At 37.2% G+C, this 26,632-nt stretch overlaps 1 protein-coding gene and 1 pseudogene across 1 annotated transcript in view; one reads left to right on the top strand and one right to left on the bottom strand.

Annotated features, from left to right (window-relative positions):
• Positions 1–6,028: 6,028 nt before the first annotated feature.
• LOC136131824 (large ribosomal subunit protein eL30 pseudogene) lies at positions 6,029–7,309 on the bottom strand (annotated as a pseudogene).
• Positions 7,310–10,824: 3,515 nt separating this feature from the next.
• TAB2 (TGF-beta activated kinase 1 (MAP3K7) binding protein 2) overlaps positions 10,825–26,632 on the top strand; it is a 37,234-nt gene continuing 21,426 nt past the window's right edge. Inside the window, exons 1-2 of the mRNA XM_065889051.1 lie at positions 10,825–11,016; positions 18,598–20,098. Coding sequence (XP_065745123.1) covers positions 10,915–11,016; positions 18,598–20,098 — 1,603 coding nt within the window. The 5' untranslated portion in view covers positions 10,825–10,914. The remainder of the gene's footprint in view (positions 11,017–18,597; positions 20,099–26,632) is intronic.

Genomic DNA, 26,632 nt, shown 5'->3' with positions numbered 1-26,632 from the left:
CATGATAGTATAGTTTTACACATGTTAAGTGGCTAAGAAATATGTAAACACTTGTACAATAGTTATACAAATAAATATTGTATTTTGCTTTTAAACCCTCCTGAAGTTTGCCTTGTAAAAGAAGTTTCCACATAGTTGTGGAAGCTTGTTATTGTGAAGTGGTTGAAGAAGCGTTTTCTGAAATCACAAGGGAAGTTGAACACAAGTTGTGGATGGGTGTGACTGATTCCACGAAGATGCAGTGAGCTGAGGTAGCTGGCAGATGGTTGAGGTGTGTTCACATTCACATTTTGTGTATTCACATGCAGCTTGTTTCAGCTGAGTATGGTTTTCTGCATTCACCTAGTGTTTCTGGCAGATAAAATCACAGCAAAATTCATTTAGTGTTCAAACTGTTCCCTAACATATCAATTGCACTGAAACAAATTTACAGTTTCAAAACAAGTATTACAACAGCACTGACATAACCGGGGGTAAGGCAGACACTTTAGTTTGGAGGGATAGCTACCATTTTTTATAGTAGTCTTTAATCTAGATGTATTCTGATCTGTATTTAGAGATTTATTGCAACAGTATTTTTTGAACATCTACTACTTGCCTTACACTTTCTAAGTGTTTAGGGTACAGCAGCAGTGAACAAGGTAGTCTCTCCACTTTGAAACTAACATTACTTGTGTAAAAATTTCTGTTTGTTGTCAAGGGTTAGTTTTAGGAGGTAAAATTGGATAGATGAATGGAAGAGGAAGTCTGGTAAAAGGAGTCTACTGGGCAGCAAGGCTTTTCTCTAACCTCTTAAATATATATACTTTTATAAGACAATTTCCTAGGGTTCTATCCAACTCAAGATTCCATTGTTTATAGAAAAAATTATCGTCTTTGGAAGTCACTATGGAAATCAGAGTTAAATTTTAGGATGGTATATATGGTTAAAGTGGAAAGACCTCCTTCTTGTCCGCAAGCTAAAGGAGAATCCTAATGCAGTTGGGAAGTGAATTTTAGTTTTATATATTTCATCCTATTTCTCTGTGATATTTCAACATGAACTGTATTTTTTCTGTTATAGTAATTAAATTTGTTCCAGCAAAACTCAACCATGTACAAACTGGGCAAAGATAAAATATGTATACCAGTTTACATAATAATACTAAACGGTTAGTGTTAACTCAAGATCTTCTATGATAAAGGCCACTGTACACTTGCAGCCTTCATTGGCCTTTCTCGTCTTCTCTTGTAGATACTCACCACCCCAAACTCCTTCTTCATAATTCCCTTTCCTCCTGTCCCTCCTTCTTTTAGCCAGACAGGTGACTGACTCATTGTCTCCAGAACCTGCCCAGTATTTGGTTGCCTTGCTTCATACTTTAACCTTCTTATTTAAGTACCCATGATTCAAGACCCTCCCACACCCTCCCTCAGCCCAGAGAGCCCTTTAAACACCTATAGCACAGTTTATATCACTTATCTGGCACTTAGATGCAACCTACTATTTGGTTTTCAGGTAGCTTTATCTGAGTTACCTAATTAAAACAAATTATTTGTCCCATATACATGGGAAAGGAAGGCCTCAAAGGCTCAGTCAACTCCTTCAATATTCTGCAGCCAGAGTGGCCTGCAGCTGTGTTTGCTAAGGTTTTGCTCCTTTGTACTTTGTGTAAATTCATGATATTTCGAATAAATAATTATTACTACTAGTGTTTGTAGTTTTTGCTACAGGCCAGGCAAGTGTAATACCATTAATTTTCACTGTGTTATCACTAATCCTGTAAATTCTTGGAGTTTCCTTCATTTTACAAGGAAGAAATGATAGTGTTAATGGCTACCATTTACATAAGCTATTTTATTTACTTGTTTGCTTGCTCTGTGTTCCTTTTTATTATCTTATGTGTATTACTCAAAATCATGTGAGGTAGCTACTCTGTCATCACCATTTTGTAGGTGAAGAAACTGAGACACAGAGGAGTTTAATGATTTGCCCAAGAAGACACTGCAAGTAAGTGACAGATTAAATTTCATAAATAAATGAGCACAAATTATAGAATCTTAGAATTTATACTTAACCAGCCATTTAATTGTCTCATTTTATTAAATGAAACAATGCCCACTAATGTAGAAATTGAGGGTGAAATATTTAGCAGTGTTATTTCTGTTTTTAACTATTAACATGTTCTTTCGCCAGAACATTTTAGAAACAGATGGTTAGAGTATTGTTTCTTGAAATTCTACTGCTTAGGAAAGTTTTAAGCTTATCTGAGAGTTACATTTAATTTATTCATTGATTTCTTTTTTTAATAAGACTTTAATAATAAAGGCCAACACTTTGTCAAGTTTAAATTACATAAACCTAAGTAGTTTATATAAGATACATTACCAGTTACTTCTTTTTTATTTATCTTTTTATAAATTAATTAATTAATTTATTTATGGCTGCATTGGGTCTTCGTTGCTGCACGCAGGCTTTCTCTAGCTGTGGTGAGCGGGGGCTACTCTTTGTTGTGGTGCACGGGCTTCTCACTGTGGTGGCTTCTCTTGTTGCAGAGCACAGGCTCTAGGCACACGGGTTTCAGTAGTTGTGGCTCGCAGGCTCTAGAGCATAGGCTTAGTTGCTCCGTGGCACATGGGATCTTTCTGGACCAGGGATCGAACCCATATACCCTGCAATGTCAAATGGATTCTTTTTTTTTTTTTTTTTTTTTTTTTGCGGTACGCGGGCCTCTCACTGCCCTGGCCTCTCCCGTTGCGGAGCACAGGCTCTGGACGCGCAGGCTCAGCGGCCATGGCTCACGGGCCTAGCCGCTCCGTGGCATGTGGGATCTTCGCAGACCGGGGCACGAACCCGTGTCCCCTGCATCGGCAGATGGACTCTCAACCACTGTGCCACCAGGGAAGCCCTGTCAGATGGATTCTTAACCACTGTACCACCAGGGAAGTCCACTCCTTTTTTCTTAAAAGTTAGATCTCTGGGAATTTTGCTTTCCTCCATCATTTATTTTGTATGGTACCTCCTGGCCAGGAGCAGTCAACTTTAATCTTTTACATATCTGTATAGTCATAGTTTGGGGGTTTTGTTTGTTTTTTAATCTCTTGTCAAGGTTTGTTTAAAAGTAATACATCTCATCTAAATCTATAATTTCAATAGTAGAATAGTAGTGTTTACCCCTATCCCCTCCCCTCTCGTTTCTCCCCATTTCTCCTGGGGTTAGAATTGCGAGAGCTTTGCTGTTTTCTTGGACTTGATGGAAAGCCAGCTTTTGGTCACATATGGTTAATATTCTACAGTTTTTTCATTAACAACACACACACTTTTCTTCCCAAAATGCTAGTAGGGGAAGAACCTTGGCAATATAATCCACCCCTCATAATAGACTAAGTGTAGGCTAACAGTATTTACAGGAAAAAGTAATATAAATACTGAATATGGATTTAAGCAAAAAATTGTGAAATAAGTATTGGGCAGATTGACATTGGAGTGAAGAAGCATGGTTATATTATGGGATGGGAACTAAGTTATAAAGCTAACTCTTCATTTTCCACAGTAGGAAATCCATAGAAAATGTATAAAATTGAAAAATCAAGAAATAGCCCTATAATCATCTTTGTAGGAATGTGGAGAAACAGCTCAGTGTTGACAGTGGAATATGGAATAGGATAAAAGTGGAGAGGCATGAGACAGGGAAATTGCTGGTTTCTTGATAAACTTTGTAGTACTGTTTGGCTTTTAAAAAACTATGTACATGTTTTCTTCTTTAAATTTTTATTTAATTTTTCATTATAGGGTATATCCTTAAAATAGTTCCGGAACAAAAAATTAAGATATTTTAAAATCAATTTTTGTATATAATGTTTAGTGTTTGGGCTGGAAGGAATGTTGGCCTTTAGGGAAAAAATTAATAGTGACTGTATGATGTTTTATACATAATATAACCAAGAGTATTTTTCTTTGACTGTTCTTAAATTATATGGTAGGATTGTCTCATCTATGCTCAGATTTTAATTAATGCCAGCACCATAGATGCCTCTCAAATGTTTATCTGCAGCCTAGACCTCTCCTCTGAGCTCCAGGTCCATATATCCCAACTCCCTCTGTGATATCACTGTTTTGAGGTTTTAAAGGTACCCTAGACTCAGTATGTTCAAAACTAAACTTAGAATCTACCCCTTTGTTTCCTTGGACCTTTTCTGTTGTTCCCTAGTTTATAGATGGGACCACCATCTGAGCAAATAAGAAAGCAATCTTTATACCTCCTTCTTTACCCCAGTATCTAATCCATCTCAAAGTTCTATTAAATTTACTTCCTAAATATCCCTGAAGATTTTCCTTCTACTCACTGTCCATTGCTATCTCTGCAGTTACAAGCTATTAACTATTTCATGGTTACACTACAGCATTTTTCTAACTGGTCTTCTCATGTATTCTTTTGCCCCTTTTCTCTGTACCATAGCCATTCTTCATACATACAGGTTTTCTTGATCATGTCACCTTTCCTGCCTCTGAGCTTAAATCTTTCAGTGGCTTCCCATTACCCTGAAGCTAAAACCTCCAAATTTTAATGGCCCAAAAGGCACTTCACGATGTGGCCCCTACCTTTTTCTTGCTGCTGCTCTTTATAGTTTTTCCTCATGTACTCCCTTCCAGTCTGTTTTTGAATGATGTGAAACGGATGAAAAAGATTACTGTGTCAGCAACAAGGTAGACTGAGATAGCTGGCAGCAGATCTGGTAGCAGGAGGCAGACAGAATATAAAATAGTGGACAAGTTAAAATAGTTACCTAAATTATGAGCTTGTTTTGAGGTGCCTTTAATCCAGGAATGTCTGTGACCTGGAGAGCAAGGGTATAGACTCTGATACTTGCATCTCCAACATGGTGTCTGCTGCATACTAGGCACTCCTTAAATTCGTGGGTTGTGGATGGTGATGATAGTCTAATTTTAAATATCCAGTTACCTCATAAATGCTCAAATTTTGATCAGACCTGTAAGTCCTGTTGCTTTTCTTTATCGTTGTTTTTTAATCTGAAGACTGTGGTCTCTTCTTGTGAATACAGTTAAACCATTATTTGTGTTATATTCTTACATTATTATGTGTTAAATTCTTACATTATTTGTGTTATACTCTTACTATAATTCTTACTCTGGAAGAATTCACCATGGTAAACAGTAGTGAAAATGAAGACTTGATAATTATCATAACGTGAAGTCTGAGTGAGCCATTAACTGATACTTAGTACTCTGCACTGTCATAGTATTGAGAGGTCAGAAGTAAATTGCTTACATACCTAAGAAAGGAAAGAACACGGCACATTTTGTAAATCCTTCCGGTATATTTACGGTTGGGTTTTGTAGTACTGTGTATACTCTGCTACTGTTTAGAATCCTTAAGAAATTATTCCTCCTAGATCATTTGAGCTGGTGGCAGGTTAGGTGCCAAAATTTTGCACCTACTGTTAGAAGCATACCTATAAAGTATGACTTTATTTTCTCAGAAGAGCAGTCATTTTGCATCTTAACCATAGAAAATATATTTTTGGTTATTATTAGAAATAATTTTCCAGATTAAGTTGTAAAGTATTTCTTGGTTTTCCTTTCGTAATTAAATAAATACCTGTCCGTTTCAATAATGTGTTTAGTTGTAAAACTTATTCACTCACCCACAAAGGTTATATTTAAAAATGGTTATCTTGCCTTGTCCTTAAAGTTTACTTTTGCCGGATGCAGGATGTCGGTTGATTGTTTATTTTCCCTTTCAGCACTTAAATTTTGTCATTTCAGTATCTTCTGGACTCCACTGTTTCTGATAAGAAGTCGGCATTCATTTTAATTGTTGTTTCCCTATATTTCGTTTCTTTGGCTCCTTTCAAGATTTTTTTTTTTTCTTTGGTTTTCAGCACTTCGACTGTTAGGCCTCTCTGTGGTTTTCTTTGGCTTTTCCTGTTGAGGGTTTGCTGATCTTCTTGATCAAGATCTTTTTGTTTGTTTGTTGTTTTTAAAACAGGCTCTGGCCAGTTTTATTATAGAAAAATTTTGCATGATTTACTTTTCACAAATCTGTTTTGGCATACTTCTAATGATATCAGAATCACCTGGATCATTGATAGCCATTGTGCATATTCTTTGGTATTTCCCACACGCTGTGCCCAATTCAACATTATTGCCACTGTAGATGGATACCAGTTTTGGCCAACATGGCGTAATACTCTGTTTCAGTTTTCCTCAATCTGAGCAGTTGTAGGTGAGGATGACAGGTTTCACTTTGCCTTGTCTTATTTTCAGAGCCTTCATGTACCCCAGCATGTACTTTCCACTTTTCATAAGGAGTTGGAATCTTGAGTTGATCTGGAGTCTAGAGTTGATTGACTTAGGCAACTTTTTTGTCTTCTTTGTGACCACCACCTTCCTGCCTTAGGTGCAGGATGGTGCCCAACCAAGAGCAACCTCCAAGATGGCCGGGGAGCCAGTCAAGATCTTCTGGATGTGTAAATTTATATCATTTACTAACTTGGGGAAATTTTTAGCCACTGTTTCATTAAATACTTTTTTCTACCCCATTCTCCCTCCCCTTTTCTTCTGGATATCCACTTACAGGTATATTGTATTAGAGTTATTGATTCTTTCTCACAGGTCCCTGAGGGTCTGTTCATCTCCCTACCTCAACCATTTTTTTTTTCCTCCACTCTTCAGGTTAGAATGATTTCTCTTGCTTTGTCTTCAAGTTCACTGACTCTTTCTTCTGTCATTTCTGATCTGTAGTTAAATCTAGCCAGTGAATTTTTTAATTTCAGACATTTTTCACTTCTTGAATTTGCATTTTTTTAATAGTTTCTTTTTGGCTGAGAAATCCAAGTATATTTGCCTTTACATTCTTGAACATAGTTAAAATAGCTGCTATAAAATCCTTAGGTGCTAATTCTAGCATCTGGGTCATCTTGGGCTTGGTCTCCCTTAGTTGCCTTTCTCTTGAGAATGGGTCAGTTTTTCCTGTTTCTTATGTGTAATAATTTTAGTTTATAACTTGGACATTATGAATGACACATTGTAGAGACTCTGGAGTCTATTGTGTTCCTCTAGTGGGTATTGATGTTTGGCTGGTGGTTTGCTTCCTTACTTGTTTGTTTCAGTAGGCAGTTAACTTGGCTCAACTCAGACTTCAAACTGAAATGTCAGTTCTGTTATTTTAGCCTTAGCCTGGCTGTTTGGAATCTCTCCCATATGTGTAGCTTGGGGATCAGGGATACGTGCAGAATTTATACACAGAATTTGGTGCTTCTCTCCTTTCTATGATTTACTGGCTAGATTTTCAGCTGTTGTTGTCATGCCATAACATGACCTATCCTTTGGTTCATTAAGTGAGTAAGACTATGGATTTATTTGTTTGGGTTTTAGCTAAGCAAACCAACTGAGGCCTGCTCTCTGGCTAAAAGCCATTTAAAAAATGGAAAATCACCCTGTGTTGTCCACTTCTTCTACGTACTGACTTCCTTCACCTCCCCACCCCCAGCACCACCACTCCCCCTTTGCTGTTTCTGCCTTCAATCTCTTTATACGTTGTCTAGTTATAGAAGTTGCTCATGAGGGAATTCGTCCAGTAGGAGCTACTTAGGCATTACAGGAAGTGGAATCCCTAAAATACAGTTGTACGTTTGAACAATTTTCTTGTTAGTGTACTTGATAGTCTTTATTAGAAAGCAAGCGTGATAAGAGTTTTTCAAAGAACTTTGGAAATTTCTGTATATGTTTTAACAATAGAATAAGTTGAAATTTATTTACATGATTCATCTACTTTTAAATAAGAAAGGTTGTCCTGAATTAGACTGAGAATTTATTTATTTGCCTCTCCCTCAAATTATGTATATAAATTTCCAATCTAGGTTATTTGAAATGCATTTTAGAAGCAAAAAATATGAAGAAACCATACAGTAAAACCTTTATTTCATCCAACAAATGTTACATCTTTGACTTAGATCCTGGGGATACAGCAGTGAACTTCAAAGTTCTTAATCCTGTGGAGCTAATGCTTTAGGGATAGGCAGGTGGGTAGGTAGGTATGTCAGATATTGATAAATGCTATGAAGTAAAAGCAAGGTATGAGGATGTGATAGGGAGGGAAGGGAAACAAGTGTGGCATTATTTTAGATAGAGAGATTGGTCAAGGAAGCAGTCTCTGAGGAAGTGACATTTGATCAGAGACGTTAATGAAGTAAGAGAGAAAGCCATGCAAGTATCTGAGTGAAAAGTGTTCCAGGCAGAAGGAGCAAGGAGTCTAAAAGCCCTAAGGGAGGAATGAGATTGGCTTCTCTTTGGAAAGTAACCAGTGTGAGGGAACTTAGTTTGGAACTGAGGGAATAAAGATGGTGGTAGGAGACAAAGCCCCGGGGGTGGTAGTTAGCCAGGGGCCTTGTTTAGGATTTTGCGCTGGGGAAATGATTGTTCTGATTTACTTTTCACAAAGATCACTCTGTTCAATAGAGTGGAAGGTGGGGGTAGAGCAAAGAGTTAAGGCAGGGAGGAGACCAGTTAGGAGACCTTCGCAGTAGTAGTCTAGGTGAACTATGATGGCAGCTTGGACAAGAGCAGTAATAAAGGTGGGGAGAAGTGGTCAGATTCAGAATATTCTTTTGCAGATAACAGCCAACCAAACTTTATAATGGATTAGATATGGCATGTGAGAAGGACCAACTGAATGACTGGTGGTACCATATACGGAGATGAAAGAGACTGGGAAAGGTTTGGTTTGGATGGGGGAAAATTGAGAGTTCAATTTTGGACATAGTAAGTTTGAAGTGAATTTTAGATATCCAAAAGGATATGTGAGGCAGGCAGCTGGTTATATTAGTCTGGAACTCAAGGGAGAGAGAGCTCCCTTGCTGTTGGACATACAGATTTGCAAAGCCTCTCTTTAAAGCAGTGTGTTTGGATGAGATTACCTTGAAGAGGAATGTAGGTGTAATTGAAAAGAAACCCTAGATCTGAACTCCATAACTTACCAACATTTAGATGTTCCGAAAGGGAAGAGGATCTGACAAAGAAAACTGAGAAGGAGCTGCTAGTGGGTAGGAGGAAATCCAGAAGAGTATAAATCTCAGAGGCCAAGTGAAGAAATTGTTTAAAGAATGAGGGAGTGGTTGACTAGATCATAAGCTACAGAGAGGTCTGGTGAGACGAGGCCTGAGGAGTGACTGTTAAGTTTGACAACCTGAAGATCCAGGACAGCTTTGATAAGTGTAGTTTCAGTGGAGAAAAACTATGAAAACCTGACTGGGGAGGATTTAAAAGTGATAAGAGGAAGGAAATGAAGACAAAGTATAAACCACCCTTTCAAGGAGTTTAGCCCAAAAGAGGGAATGGGCAGGTAAATGAGCTGATAGCTGGAGTGAAGTCAAGGAGGCTTTCTCAAGATGAGCAGTACTGTAGCCTGTTTATCGCCCTTTATTGTTATGTTTAAATATCTTTGCTAATTTCCAGTACTTTTCTTTTCTCTTGCAACCCATTTCTAGAAACACTGCATTGAGTGCTAAAAATTGTGTGTGTGTGTCTCTGTGTGTGTGTTTTAGAAATAGATTTGAGAAATGTGTAATGCAGATAACTTGGTTTGGCAGTGCTTTTACCTATGAGATGTAACTAAGCTGAAGTCACACAGACAAAAGAATTAAGGAAAAAGTAACCACGTGATAATAAAAAGCTTGAGAGTCTTTACCAAACATGATATCTCAATGAGCTTTTATTGTGTTGAGGATTCGGGAGTCCTATCATAACTAAATTTACTCAAAAGTGTTTTAATATCTACTGTTATGCTGAAAACTGTCTACAAAGCGCTAGGTGTGTAATAATGGGCAAAAGAGACCTAATTCCTACATTCATAGAGTTTACAGACTTGTATTTAAGCTTATGGAAAAGAGAAATGCTACAGATAAGAAATTTGTTTTAAAGAGATTGTCTTATTGTCAAATTTATACTAAAATGAAATGTATTTTAATTATTATGCAAATGGGATGATTTTAAATATTTTAATATGTTATTTAGGTTTAATATACTTTATACTATTTATATCCCAAAGAGGCTTTCAAGATTAAGCACGGTTTACATTAGGAATATTAGGAATATAAATAAGTTAGGTAATTCTCAACTTGGGCCATATGTTAGAATCACTCGGGGAGCTTTTAAATACCCACACGCTCATGCTGCTCCCAGCCAATTAAATCAGAACCTCTGGGGTTGGGGCCCAAGCATTAGCATTTTTAAAATACTGATTTTATAGAAACAGAGGGAATAAAATGCTGCTAAGCCCCTGAGAATGAATTGATTACACATTTAAAGATTAAGTATATCTGAAAATTAAGGCAAAATATCAAATGTTTTGATTTACAGATCAGTTTTAGACAAAGCAGGCAAAGCTATCTGTAGGACCAAACTTTTTCAGGATCCAAACTTTAAAAATTTTAAGTAGAGTAAACAAGATTACTTACCTTAGACTGTCCTCTGATCATTAAGAAAAAAATCAGTAAAGTTACTCAGTTTTCCATTTTAAAAACAACCTTGACAGTTTCTTATTTGAATGCCTTTTAAAGCATACAAATACGTAGGAATTAGAATGCCATTATAAAGCATACAAATACATAGGAATTAGAACATTTTAAAGTTTGCCACCAGTAGTTATAAACTGAAAAGATAGTATAACTATATGGGAAGCATTATAGGACTAAATAATATTTTTATAGTTTATATTAAATATTAGGTACTAAAGCACATACCCTTTTGTATTGAAATTTTAAATCCACAACAATATTCATTCTATAACAGTTCTCATTAAAGTTTTTTTTCTTTCTTTCACAGAAAATGCTTGGACAGAAGAGATGAGTACTGTTTCCACTAAGGCCTAGAATTGCCTACTGTACAAATAGTCCTGATCAGGCAATATACGAATGGCCCAAGGAAGCCACCAAATTGATTTTCAGGTTTTACATGACCTGCGACAAAAATTCCCTGAAGTACCTGAAGTTGTTGTATCCAGGTGCATGTTACAGGTCAGTGTTCAATGATTTCTGAATTTATTAATACAAACTTGGTATTTTTTTAAACACTGAAAGAAAACTCTTTTATCTTCTTTGGCATTAGTGTACTATGATGGAGAGATGAGCTTTGGTGTCTGATAGTCATGTGGCCTTTCGCAAGTTATTAGGCTCTCTGTACCCCATCTGTCATATGGATAATACCTACCTTGTAAAGTAGATGTGAGGATTAAATGAGATCTCAATATAAAGCATTGATACATGGTCCACACTTACTATGAGCTTGCTTCACTCCCCACTTTCCCCATTTTGCCAGAACTTTTAAAAATTCCAGGTCTTCATACGAAAGTGAGAAAATCATTAAATAAGGGATCAGGAAACTTGGGATCTAATCCTAAATAGGCACCCTAAACATATTTGACAAGTAATATGCCTTCTTTTGTACTTTAGTTTTCTTATCTGTAAAATGAGGAAATTTGACTAGACAATGCCTGAAGTCCCAATGCTAAAGAAGAAAAATGTTTCTTTTTATATCTCTTAATTTAATCTGTAAGTTTTCCAATTAATACCACTATCTAATAAATTTTTACATTTTTCTTAGTACGTACAATTTTAGAAATCCGTAATTCTAAATAGTTAGTGATAGTGTACCTTCTCATTTGATTAAACTGTAAAACCTTTCTATCAAGAACTATTTTTCAGCTTGTTAAAATGGAGATATAAAAAAAAGTGATTTGGTTTCAGACTTATTTATTCTTGATGAATGATTTTTAAAGTTTGAAATTATATGAAACTTTCAAGGCTCAATATCTGTACTTGATATCAAGTGACTACATTTTGTTCACACCCTATCATCTTTTCTCTGTACATTTAATTGGTCTACCCACCTTTAGTCTAACCCAGCTTTGGTCGCTCCTATCTATCCTCCTCACTTCTGCTAGAAATGTCTTTTTAAATGCAGGTTTTATCATATATTTACCTGTTTAAAAACCTCATGGTTGTTCCCCATACCCTTCAGAGTAAAGTTTATATATCTTGACTAGGACATACTAGGTCTGTGATCTAAAATCCTGCCTTCTTCTGCAGCATGATCTCTTACCCAGTCCTTCCTCCCTCACACCCTATGCTATAATCATCCTCAACTGATTGGAATTCTCCAAACACGTCTGGCTCTTTCTGTGGTATATTGTTTAAGAGCATATGTTTTGAGTTAATAATACTGTATTGCATATTTGAAATTTGCTAAGAGAACAGATCTTAAGTATGCTTACCACCAAAAAAGAAAGAAGCCAGGGTGGGAGGGTTGGGGGAGGGATGGAGGAAGGAAGGAGAGAAGAGTTGACTATGTGAAGTGGTGAATGTGTTAATTGTAGTAACCATTGCACAATGTATATGTATATTAAATCATCACATTGTATACCTTTAAAAAACATCATGTACAACCAAAATATATACAATTTTTATTTATCAATCATACCTCAGTTAAAGCTAGGGGGAAATAAATTTAAAAATTTAAATAATAACAAATAGTATATATTTTCCTGATAAAGAGACTTGAGTTCAAGATTTGACAGTTATTAGCAGCAATTGAATTAACCTCTCTGACCCCCATTTTCCTCAGGGGTACAATGGGAATAAAGAAAGTTCACAGAGAGTTAAATGTGATAATGCAGGAAAGCAACTAGTAGGATACCTGATTCATAATGAGCGCTCAATAAATGTTAGCAACCAATACGAATAACAGTAATAATAGTGGAAGGCCCATAATGAATATTTGGTGAATGAATCAGTAGTCCATATTTGTTGATATCAGATGTGCAGTGAAATGAAAGAGGAAAAAAGGGTAATAAAAATGGAGTCAGAAGCTAAAGAAAGTATGGGAAGAAGCAGAGATAGTGAGGGGAAGGTATCTTTCCCTAGAACTCAGGTACCTCTTCCTAATTTTTCAAATAGCATTTTCTGATAAGACTATACTGAGAATGTTCAGTGAGTCATTGAAAACTACAAAAATATTATAGGTTCTTCAATAAGATTGTATAAGATTTGCTACTGAAAGAACTGTCCAGGACATGGAGGGGGTGGGGAGGGAGGGAGGAGAGAGAAACTCTTACAGTATGATCTTCAGGATATATTAAGTTAAAAAAAAAATGTAGAGCAGTATATATAGATGTATGTAAATACATCTATAAATAAATATTCACATGTATGTACATCTGCCCCTGTTTGCATAAGGAAATACTGGAAGGATTAAAAACAAAGTTAATAAAAGATGGTTACCCATGTTGGGCAAGGAGGAACAGGCCAGATGGGAGTGAGACTTCTTAGCGTGTTATCTTTTAATATTGTTTTGATCTTTGTAAATGAATTAACTAGTTTTTTAAAAAATAAAATAAGTAAACATGTTTTCAACTTTACCAAAAACTAGAAAATAGATGATTTAGAATTTCTTTTGGGCCCCCAGTAGTATCAACTTTCACTGTGTTGATCTGGTTTTACAAAAACAAACCTCCGTATGGCATGCTTCCCAACACCCAACTCTCTTTAAATTGAGTTGCTAATCATTCGAATAATGTCCCTTTTAGCTGATATAACAAAAATGTGACAAGCAAGGAATGGGGAGGGCTCCTCTGGGGATACAACTAAGTTGTAAGTTTTCCCAAATTTAGAGTTACTTTTAAACTGTAACGGCAAATAAGCTACATCTAAATGCAGTATAAACACCTCTTATTTGGTGACGGCCTTTCTTTTGAGAGCCACTCTCCCTTTCTAAGTTGGGTAGGCTGTCTTTTCTCTGGAGGGATCCTCCCTATAATATACTGGTTCAGAACTTTTCTAGATGAAAAAAAAAAGTATATAGAATATTGAAAATTAGTAGCTAAAGAATCATGTCACACTACCACTTTGTATACATGTTCTTAGGAGGAGAACAGAAATATCTAACCTCTGTTCTCTTCCTGACTTTGTTTACTGTTCAGCCCCCTCTTTTTGGAACTACTCACATCATTTCCTTGTGCTGTGGATTCTCTAAGATAGCTATGTTATCAGTGGATGTAATTCATATCTTTAAAATTTGGTGATTAAATCATAACTTAGAATACTGTAAAAATATTGCATAGTTGACACTTTAATTTTTTTAACTGAAATTTTCACTAGTTTTTAATTCTTTTAATATGACAATTAAATCTGTAAGTTTAAAATTGCTATTTCTTGGGCTTCCCTGGTGGCGCAGTGGTTGAGAGTCCGCCTGCCGATGCAGGGGACACAGGTTCGTGCCCCAGTCCGGGAAGATCCCACATGCCACAGAGCGGCTGGGCCCATGAGCCATGGCCGCTGAGCCTGCGCGTCTGGAGCCTGTGCTCCGCAACGGGAGAGGCCACAACAATGAGAGGCCCGCGTACCGCAAAAAAAAAAAAAAAAAAATGCTATTTCTTTTCAAAGTAATGTGTTGTGTTACTTACCATATCCTTAATTGAAGCCTTCTCAGGTGCCCTCCACCCATAATCCTTATTCATATTTCTATTAAAACACCTACCATTGTACATTATATTTATTTGCATACACATTAATCTCCTTCAGTGGACTGTGAGATCCTTAAGAGCAGCGATTATATTCCTTTCTACATCCTACTGGGATGCCCAGTAAATATCGGTTGAAAGAATGAATGAATCAGAGTTTGAGAAGGATGATTATAGTGTATACTTTGATATTATCTGTAATGTCTCTGTGCAAGAAGCTTGGAGAAAAAGATGAACTGAAAATAATGATTCGGACTCTTTTGTGGTTTTGAAAAGAATGCAGATTTGTATATATACAAAAAAGCAGTGATTTTTCAACCTTTTAAAAACTCATCCCATCTCTTTTGATACACTTAAAGGGAGTCCTATACAGTTTCCCACTAAAAGTAACCAGGGATTCTTTGAGAAACAGCTGGTCCCAGGTCTGGGATAAGATGTGTACAAGATGATCTTAGACATCTTGTCATATTAGAAAGCAAGGAAGCTATGAAAGACTAACGAGCTCATGTCATTTGTACACAGGAGCCAACTTGGAGTCATTCCCACTAGGCTGAAGATAGGATATAATGACCACAATCAGTTGACACATATCAAAATGTTAAAGATACAGGAGTTTATAATGATACTGAAAGTAAGTGTCACCTTTGGAAGTTGCTAGGGCACCAATTCATTATTCTAAAAGCCAGTAAAGAGAACTTATTTATCCTGCCTCTTCTGTGCAAAGAGTAAGTAAATAGTTAAAGAGATCAAGTTCTATGAGGAAGAATTGCAGCTAATACATGATAAAGGAATATTATATTTGGAATATCACCAATAGCACCATTTTGCAACCCCTAATGAGATAAAGTTTCTAAACAGTGATTATCATTGGCTGATAAAAATCATTAGCTGGCGCTTCCCTGGTGGCGCAGTGGTTGAGAGTCCGACTGCCGATGCAGGGGACATGGGTTCCTGCCCCGGTCCAGGAGGATCCCACATGCCGCAGAGCGGCTGGGCCTGTGAGCCATGGCCGCTGAGCCTGTGCGTCCGGAGCCTGTGCTCCACAACGAGAGAGGACGCAACAGTGAGAGGCCCGCATACCACACACACACACACACACACACACACACACACACACAAAAAGATCATTAGCTGGATCAAGCTGTGACAACATCAGAACCTACCAGTCAGCCTTAAGATCACAAAAAGACAGGCAGATATATTATTGTGCCTCCTGTGTGATACACTATGAAATAAAGCCCAAGCAGGGTCTTGCTAACAATTTGTACATGAACCTGCACACACCTCTAGTTGTACCTTCTAGTTCACAGTGAAATACAGAAAATATTGATACCATAGGGTGCAATCAGCTAATCCAGATGGGAAATCTGCTGGACAAATGATCATTTTTCAAAAAACAAATGGCTTAGAAAATTTGAGAAAGAGCGGAGGATTAATTATTATTATAAGAAATCTAAGAGGCATATCAACCAAATGAAATATGTGGACCTTGCTTAGATCCCGATTTAAACTAACTAAAAAGATACTTATGAGATAATCAAGGGACTTTAACACTATTTGGATATTATACGATCTTAAGTGTTGATTATTTTAGGGTATGATAATGGCATTGTGGTTATGTTTTAAGATACATATTGAAGTATTTACAGATGGAAATTAAATAATGTCAGGCTTGATCTAGCTTGATGAAGGGAGCAGCTGGGGCATACACATTGGATGAAGAAAGATTTGCCATATATTGATATTTTAAAAGATGGATGATGAATATAGGAGAGTTTGTCATATTTACTCTCTATTTTCATACTTGTTTAAAATTTTCTAAAATAAAATGTTTAATAAAAAGTACGTTTCCTTTTATCCTATTGTAGCCTTGTAAAATCCCTGTAAGTTCTTTTATGTTTTGCTGATAAGAAACTAATGTCTGTAGAGAGTAAAAAACCTAAGGGCACGTGAGTTATGGCATAGCTGGGACTAGGACATATTAAATAATGAGAGATTATAAAGAATTGAAAGGATTTTTGAGAGCTCAAGAGAATTAGAGAAGACTTTTTAAAATGGGAGTATCAGCTTTTAAAAAGGAAGTGTGGGATTGGATTTAGTAGGGAATATACATTTTAATTTGGGAATGTCAGCAAAGGAGATGAGAAGAAGAGGTCTTTGTGAGCTTTGGCTTAGGAGGGAGAAGAATTTACTAAGAATAGCAATAAACTTAGCTTGAAGCAAAAAGCACCAGTTAGGTTTGGCAAAAGATAAGGTCTAACTATGATAAGGAATAATCAATTGATAAAGATTGTGATGAATTTTTAAATTTTCTTTGAAAAACTAGTATATATCAATTCAGAGTTATGTGTAGGATAAAAGGATTTTTATAGCATGAGAGATTTGAAGTGTTCGTTTGGGGAAGAAAAAAAGTCAAACGTTGCTCACTAATCTTTTCTTTCGTATTATCTGGTCAAACTGTAGACTACCATTTCTTAACAAGACTTCGAGATGCCTTTTAGTTCCATTTTCTCTAATAAGATTTTATCTCATGTCAAACCACCTGTAGACATTTTAACTTGGCTATATTCATCCTCTTTATGTCTAAAACTGTCCCCTTTCTGTCAGGCTCTTTGTCTTCCAGCTGTCTTTGAATTCTCTTTCTCCCTTATAGCCAAATTATGTTGACTGTTTATTTGTAGTCTTTCATAATTTGTTTCCACCATCAGTCATTATTTCATATCTTCTAACCGATCTTCTTGGCAAAAAGTTTTCCTTTCCTCTTCATCTTAAGTATCAGTGGAGTTCTTTATCTTCCCCAAACATCCTTTGTGTCTTCACTTCTCTGTTAATGAATGTTCAGTGGCTCTCCCCATTGCCTGTATTAAAGCCCAAACTCTAGTATAACTCATTTTTAACAAGCCCCAATTATTTAACCCCAATCTGCTTTTCTAACAATTTGTTCCACAAAATTTCCAATACAAACCTTTAACTCCAGCCAGATCTGCTCCAGTCACCTTGTTTAGAACATACTTTTCCTTACTATCACATTTATGTCTGTCTTTAGGCATGCCATTCCCTTCACCAGGAATGCCTTTTTTCCTATCCAAGTCCTACATATACTGTGAAACCCATGAGATTATACCTCCCTCATTAACACAGTCCTTTTTACGGTAGCCTACGGTATTAACTCTCTGTTGAACTTCAATACCACTTATTATTTGACATATATTCATGTTTTAATAATGTTACCTTTTCATAAATCCATGGTTTGTCTCCCTAATTGAGTTGCAAGCTCTTCTAGGGAAAAGTCTGGTTTTATACATCGTTTGAGTCTTCCACAGTCTCAAACAGAATGATGTACATATCGTAGGTGTTCAGTAAATATTTTTATGGATAATTTATAAGTAGTGGTTAGTTTCTTTTGAGAATTCTTTAGAAACAGTCTAATAGTTGTTTTGTTTTGTTTTGTTTTTCATTTCTCTGGAGTAGAATTATATGATGCTATCTAAAGGCAAAGATGTGATCTCAGTTACTCTGGAGGCTACCTTGATCTTACATATGTAGTATGTGGCTTGTTTGTTTTTAACACAAGAGGAAGCACATAAGGAATTGTAATGCCTTTGTTATGAATTTTAGAACTTTTCAATTTAAATACCACAAATAATAGTTTTTAAAAGGTCATTGGTTTAAAAGAATTACATAGCACGTGAATATGCAAAATATTAATTATACAATATTATATGCTTAAGTTGAATGCTTATATTTTGTTCAAAATTCAAACTGCATTTTTAATTAAGTTGTAATTTTACTATATTTGCATGAATCCATTTTACTATAAAATAACTCCTAAAACAGAATACTGACTTGGTTCACTTTTAGCTATTGCTAGTTAGAGAACTTTTCCATTACATTAGTAGTGAGGATGTTTAATTCAACTATTTGCATAAATACTAGTTCTTCTCAAGTAAAAGAGCTCAAGTGTATCTGTTATCATTGTATTAACTAATCTCTTGTTAATCGTGTAATATTTAAGTAGTGATGAGAGTATATGCATTGGCTTCTGGTTGTTAACACAAGCTGTTTTTATTTTGTCTTATAGAATAATAATAACCTGGATGCCTGCTGTGCAGTTCTCTCTCAGGAGAGTACAAGGTATCTTTACGGTGAAGGAGACTTGAATTTTTCGGATGATTCTGGAATTTCTGGTCTACGCAATCACATGACTTCTCTCAACTTGGACTTGCAGTCACAGAATGTTTACCACCATGGAAGAGAAGGAAATAGAATGAATGGAAGTAGGACTCTAACGCACAGCATTAGTGATGGACAACTTCAAGGTGGTCAGTCCAATAATGAACTATTTCAGCAGGAGCCACAGACAGCACCAGCTCAAGTTCCTCAAGGCTTTAATGTTTTTGGAATGTCCAGTACATCTGGTGCTTCAAATTCAGCACCACATCTTGGATTTCACTTAGGCAGCAAAGGAACATCTAACCTTTCTCAACAAACTCCAAGATTTAATCCCATTATGGTAACTTTAGCCCCAAATATCCAGACTGGTCGTAATACTCCTACATCTTTGCACATACATGGTGTACCTCCACCTGTACTTAACAGTCCACAGGGAAATTCTATCTATATTAGGCCCTACATTACAACTCCTAGTGGTACAACTCGACAGACACAACAGCATTCTGGCTGGGTATCTCAGTTTAATCCCATGAACCCTCAACAAGTTTATCAACCTTCACAACCTGGTCCCTGGACTACATATCCTGCATCTAATCCTCTGCCACATACCTCAGCCCAGCAACCAAATCAGCAAGGCCACCAGACCTCTCATGTCTACATGCCCATCAGTTCACCTACTACTCCACAACCACCAACAATTCATTCGTCTGGTAGCTCACAGTCTTCTGCCCATAGCCAATATAACATTCAGAATATTTCAACAGGACCTCGGAAAAACCAGATTGAAATCAAACTTGAACCCCCACAAAGAAGCAGTTCTTCGAAACTGCGTTCTTCTGGACCTCGAACCTCCAGCAGTTCCTCTTCGGTCAACAGCCAGACCTTAAACAGAAATCAGCCCACTGTTTACATAGCTGCCAGTCCCCCAAATACCGATGAGGTGATGTCCCGTAGTCAGCCTAAGGTCTATATTTCAGCTAATGCCACCACAGGAGATGAGCAGGTCATGCGGAATCAGCCCACTCTCTTCATATCCACAAACTCTGGAGCATCTGCTGCCTCCAGGAATATGTCCGGGCAAGTGAGCATGGGGCCTGCCTTTATTCATCACCACCCTCCCAAAAGTCGAGCAATAGGCAATAACTCTGCAACTTCTCCTCGAGTGGTGGTCACTCAACCCAATACAAAATATACTTTCAAAATTACAGTTTCTCCCAATAAACCCCCTGCAGTTTCACCAGGGGTGGTGTCCCCTACCTTTGAACTTACAAATCTGCTGAACCATCCTGATCATTATGTAGAAACAGAGAATATTCAGCACCTCACGGACCCTGCTTTAGCACATGTGGATAGAATAAGTGAAGCACGGAAGTTGAGTATGGGATCTGATGATGCTGCCTACACACAAGGTAATAATAATATTGGCAATGGGATCATTTTCCATTCTGGGCTTAATTGGTGTACATTTGATTTCACTGCAGAAGTGGATATCACTATTATTTTATCTTTTAAATGTTGCCTGAAATAATACTATCTTAAGAACCTTTGAGAGTGTTCATATAAATTTTGAATATCAGTTTTATCTTATAACTTGAAGCTTGAATGGTAGCCTTATCAGATCTTCAGAATAATCAACTCTTGATTTGTCTGTTTTCTTAACGTTTATAAAACTTTCTTTTCAGTAACTCTGTCACCTGTAGTGATGCAGATTTTCCCTTTAAATTTTCTTCAAATAAAAATTCATAAAAACACATTTTAATAGGAGATTAGTGAACTAATATAGTAAATCTGCCTTCTTTGACCAGAAGAATTCTCTGTTCTTCATTTTTCTAATACAACATTACTTGTCTTATTTTATAACAAAGTTTAAATTGCTGTGAATTCTTGAATAACTCAAAGAGAAATTTGAATCCTGTTCCTGGTACTTATTTCTTTCAGTCTCCCTTAAACATCAGTTAGTGCAACCTTTCTCTTTGTTTGGAATTGTGAATGAGAACATTAGTTTTAAATCTATCTCACTTGATTGTCCTTTTCTGGAACAGACTAGTTAATATTGGTGTAATACTAAATTATATTAATTCAATTAGAGATAATTTCTATCATGTCACATTTTATCTGACCCCTTAAGTTATTTAATCTTCCGTAGGAAACTGTTAAATTCATTCAGATAAAAAAGGAGAGGATGTTTGTCTTGACTATTGACTCAGGTTTTGTAAATTAGCTGGAGTCCTTTAGAGTAAGGATGTATCTCAGTCATCCTTATATCGCCAATGAATTGTTCCAAGTATTATAGATTGGAAAATACTATATCACCCCCATGCAGCATGTAGCCTCCTACTACTATTAGTACCACTTGTCGTTTTTAGAATTTCTAAAAGTAGTGATTTTACTGCTGAGTTTCTTAGAGGAGCCTGATTGTTTTGGTTTATTTTATGTTTTAAACAATTATATTCTAGTGATTCACAACCCAAGCTAGGCTGTGGTGCTTTCAAATTCTGTAATCACCTACGAAGCTTTCAAAACATAAAAATGCCCAGATTCAGTCAACACTTGCTCAATTAGAACTTCTTAATGGTGAAGCCTGGGTGCACGTGCGCATGGGTGCGCATGTGTGTTTTAAAGCTCCATGGGTGATTCTGATTTCACTAGAAATTCTGCTGAGACTTTATTTTCCATATATCTGTGACTAAACTAGAACCATTTTTGTTTAGTTTTGGCAGTAAATTATTTTTAATGTAACAGTATTTTTTTCCACTGATACTTAATTCCTGTTCTTCCCTCAAAGTCCTTTCTTTTCCTCTCCTTCCAACAAAATAGTAGATTTCCTGTGTTTGGATAGTTACTGATTCTTAAATGGAGAGTAATTTTTTTCTTCCAGTTTTATTGATATACAATTGACGTATAGCATTGTATAAGCTTAAGGTGTACAACATAATAATTTGATTTACATATGTACATCATGAAATGATTACCACAGTAGGTTTACTGAACATCCGTCATCTCATATAGATACAATATTAAAGAAATAGATTTTTAAAATATGTTTTCCTTCTGACTGAGAACTCTTAGGATTTATTCTCTTTTTTAAAATTTTTTTTTTAATATTTATTTTTTTGGCTGCATCGTGTCTTAGTTGCGGCACGCGAGATCTTTCTTTGTGGCACCTGGGCTCTTTGTTGCGGCGTGCAGGCTTCTCTCTAGTTGTGGCCGGCGGGCTCCAGACCGCACAGGCTTAGTAGTTATAGCAGGTGGGCTCAGTAGTTGTGGTGCGCAGGCTCCAGAGCACGTGGGCTCTGTAGTTAAGGCACGTGGGCTTAGTGGCCCTACGGCATGTGTGATCCTAGTTCCCCGATCAGGGATCGAACCCACATCCCCTGCATTGTAAGGTGGATTCTTAACCACTGGAACACCAGGGAAATCCCTCTTAGGATTTGTTCCTAACAGCTTTCATTTACAACGTACAACAGTGTTAATTATCTTTACTGTGTTGTGCATTACATCCCTAGTATTTATTTATCTTATAACTAGAAGTTTGTACCTTTTGACTGCTTTCATCTAATTCCGCCCCCCCCCTCTCTGATAGCCACAAATCTGATGTCTCTTTGTTTGTTTTTGAAGTATAATTGACCTACAACACTGTATTAGTTCCTGGTACACATCATAGTGACTCAATATTTCTGTACGTTTCAAAGTGATCACGATGATTAGTTGTCATCTGTCACCATACAAAAATATTACATAATTATTGACTGTATTCCCCATGATGTACATTTTATGCTTGTGACTCAGAATTTCATAACCAAAAGTTTATACCTCTTAATCTCCCTCACCTGTGTCTCTCCTCCTCCCACCACCACCCCCAGAGAGTAATTTATTTTATGAAGATAACTTGATAAGGGGAATTTTTGCTTAAAGTAGATGTGAGATATTCGTATACTAACTGGAGTGTGAAAATAAAGTATTCCTTAAATGTGCTAACTCCAACTTCTCTCCCATTCTCTCTTGAGTCTTCTCTAGTCAGGATTTTTCCCACTGCAGTCAGCCACAACTGCTCCTGTCAAGGTCATCAGTGACAACATCATTACTAAACCCAGTGGTCTTTCAGCCCTTGTCTTCCTTGATCTGTATCAGTAGCCTTTGCCGCTGTCAAGCACCTTCTTCTCTGTGAAACATTTTGTTCATTTGACTTACTATAGGATAATACACTAGGATTCCACCTCTCCTTTTATTCTTTGGTGGTTCTCCCTCATCTCTCTGACCTTTCACTTCTTTGTTCTTCCACTTCTTTGTTCAAAGAAGTGAGATCAAAGCCTCAGAGTTCGATCCTTGGGCCTTCTCTCTTTTCTGTCCTTACCATTCCCTAGATGATCTCAGCCAGCCTCATAACTTTAAATATTATTCTATGCTAATAGCTCCCAAATTTGTAACTCTAACCTGGACTTAATTCCTGAATTTCAAGCAATTTAATTAACTGCCTACTTAACATCTCCATTTGAATGTTTACTAGGCATCCCAAGTTTACTCTGTCTGAAACAGCTTCTGACATTGCCCCGAACTTACTCTTCCTATCTCCATTAATGGCAGCTTAATCAGGCCAGAAACTTCAGAAATACCACTGACTCCTTCCTTCTTTCATATTTCACATCTAATTTGACGATAAATCCTGTCAACTCTAACCTTCAAAGTATATCAAGAATTCTTTTTTCTTACCACCCCCGTTCATTGTCACCACTCTGGCCTGAGCTACTGTCATCTCTTAGATGAATTATTGCAGTAGCCTACCTGCTTTCACCCTTGCCTACTTATGGTCTTGTTTTGACTCAGCATCCACTGGGATACAGTTTTAAAAACATAAGTCAGATCATATGACTCCTCTGCACATGATCACTACCTATTTCATTCAGCCATCCGCTGCCTCCCCCCCAATCTCTTTTCGTTTTACTTACCACCTCACTCACTCTGTTCCAGCCCTGCTGGCCTTCATGCTACTATTCTTTAAACATAGAAGGCATACCTTAGGGCCTTTGAACTTGCTATTCCCTCTGTCTGAAATTCTCTCCTCCCTGACTCCACAGTTAACTCCCTCACTCCCTTCAAGTCTTTACTCAGAAGTCTACCTTTTCAATGAGACTATCCCTGATCTCCCTATCTGAATCCACCCCCCAGCATTTCCTGTCTCTCCATCATTGCTTATATTTGCTCAACGGGGAAATGAATAATCTAATATTAAGATATATAACAGCTAATACCTGCTGAAAGCTTATAATGTGCTAGGCACTGTTCTGAAAGCCCATCAATTTCTCACAACCAACTATAAAATAGGCACTAGTAGTATTCCTGTTTTCAGCTTAAAATACTTAGGAACAGATAAGTTAAATACCTAGCCAAAGGACAAGTAGCAGCGTCAGGACTCTCACGTAGGCAGTTAACAGAGCCCATGGCACTGTCTTTCCAGATTTTCAAAATAAACCCTCTGGAAAGATGCTTCAGGTTTATCTTGTACCTTCATGTAACCCCTGGTGCACCACTGTAGGGGCTGTGTATGCCTCAGTTTGAGAAGCATGGAGCTAGAAGATCACTCAATAAAAATAAATAAAAACAGGCAGCAATCACAAAAGAAATCACAATATAGATAATATATAGATATAATTTGAAATAACTTGAAACAATAAAGTAATAACCTTGGTAGATGTAGGAAGCACCTTTTTATTTTTTCTTTTATTTTTGGCCACGCTGCGTGGCATGCGGGATCTTAGTTTCCCGACCAGGGATCGAACCCACGCCCCCTGCCGTGGAAGCAGGGTCTTAACCACTGGACCACCAGGGAAGTCCCGGAAGACCTTATAAAGACACCTGAAGGTAAAAAAAGCTTTGCTAATGAATAAGGGCTCTGTTTTGAGAGCTCAAAGCCTACAAAAAAAAAACAGGTTTCCCCAGAATGGGCCACTCAAATTATTTCTCTTTACTGAACAACCTCCAGACAGCTATAACAACCATGATCACTTTCTTTAAGCATACCTACCTATGTAAGGAATTTCCTAACATTCGTATGGTTGTGTTATCTGCATGTGCACACAGTACTGGAGTGGGTGCTGTTCTGCAACCTCTTATCTCATTTCCTTCTGTTTAGCGTGGAACTGGTGTTGACCAAGATTTCTGTATCATCCAGTGTCAAAATCTTGACCTAGTGTTTCATCGACTTGGTTCTAGTCAAATCAAAAGACTGTTCTTTCCAGCAAAATGCATCTCTTGCGACGTTAACTTATACGTGTGTAATGCTTTACAGTTTACACAGCACTAAATGAGGTGGCCCAAATAATACTGATCTTTAAGTAAGGATCTTTTCTGAACTCTAATTTGTGTGGTGTGGGTAATAAAGAGAAAAGAAATATCCCTGCCTCCTGCAGTGAAATTGATCTTTCTAAAGCTCCTGAATCATACTGTTTCAGAGTAGAAGAGCAAGTTAAGCCAGGTACTAGAATCATTGGAAAACATTTTTCTCAAATTGAGGCGAGAGCGTGCCTAAATAAATGTGGTAAACAAAACGCATTATTTTTCATTTATTTATCATCTAACATTTGAAATATAAACATGCTACAATAAAAATTTCAAAAATGAGAATTTCTTTTGAAAGATCTATTGTTTCATACGCCCTCTGCTATAGAATGAAAAAAGAGGAGAGTTAATGAAACTTCTTTCGGGACCCTGCTCATCTCAGCACCAAGTCTATCACCATCACCCCCTGTAAAGGAAGTAAATTATACTTTAGTCCTTAATCATTCACTGTCTTCTGAGACTTTCTGGTGTCCTCCCCCCATTCATAAAAGTTTGCTTTTTGTAACACTGGAAACTTCTGTAGGTGTGGAGAACAAATGCTCCATTCATTCAAACCAGTTTTCATGGTAGGGGATTGGGGGCAGTGGCCTGTGGTCTGTGTTTTGTTACAGTTGCCAGAGGCTCTTACCAAACTGACATTGCTGCCAAAAATGATTTCATCTTCTCCATTATCGCTACAGAAAGCATCTATGGCACTGATCTAGCTAAAGTAATAAGCATTTTTAATGATACTTTAATACTTTTTTTTCCAGTTATATTTATGGTCCCATTACATTGTCAAACAGCAGCTATGACTTTAAACCTAAAATAGAAATACAAATAAGAAAATGTATGAGAGGAAATTAGCTTCTTGGACTTTCTCATTCCTTGTCTTTTTTTTTTTTTTTTTTTCTGTACGCGGGCCTCTCACTGTTGTGGCCTCTCCCGTTGCAGAGCACAGGCTCCGGACGCGCAGGCTCAGCGGCCATAGCTCACGGGCCCAGCCGCTCCGCGGCATGTGGGATCTTCCCGGACCGGGGCACGAACCCGTGTCCCCTGCATTGGCAGGCGGGCTCTCAACCACTGCGCCACCAGGGAAGCCCCTCCTTGTCATTTTTTTCAGCGGTACTTCCCTCCAAATCACTACACCTTTCTATTTAATGAGATTTAATAAAAATGCTAATCATGACAAAACTTGAGGGGGCTAGATATTCTTTTCAAAAGGAACTAGAAATTAATTTAAATTTTAAAATTTGCACTTTGATTCACCTGCTGATTGGAAATGCCTTTTTTCGAACATTGACTCACTATGTTGACATTGAGGTCACATTAAATTAACTCAGTAGTTAAGCTTGACTTCAAACCACTTAAAGAATTTTTTTCCTTTCGAATCTGGCCTACTTCTCGTAGGTTCTTCCTGGTCTTAAGACTGCCTACCTTTTTAATTTGGAATAAATCTCAAGGCTGGAAGAGACTTGTTTCATCTAGAACTCTGCAACTAACGTTATCCAGTCCACTTACCCATCCAGCAGTTGGTCCTGCAGGACCCCTGTCAAGCGTAAACCCATTGTGTACTGCGTGCTTTCTGAGGGACAAAGTGCCTCCTAAGGCAGTACATTCCATTTCTG

The sequence above is a fragment of the Phocoena phocoena genome, chromosome 12, assembly GCF_963924675.1.
Source record: "Phocoena phocoena chromosome 12, mPhoPho1.1, whole genome shotgun sequence".
NCBI classification, from domain to species: Eukaryota; Metazoa; Chordata; class Mammalia; order Artiodactyla; family Phocoenidae; genus Phocoena; species Phocoena phocoena.
Note: the sequence above shows the minus strand (reverse complement) of the source record. Positions and strands in the feature narration are given on the sequence as shown.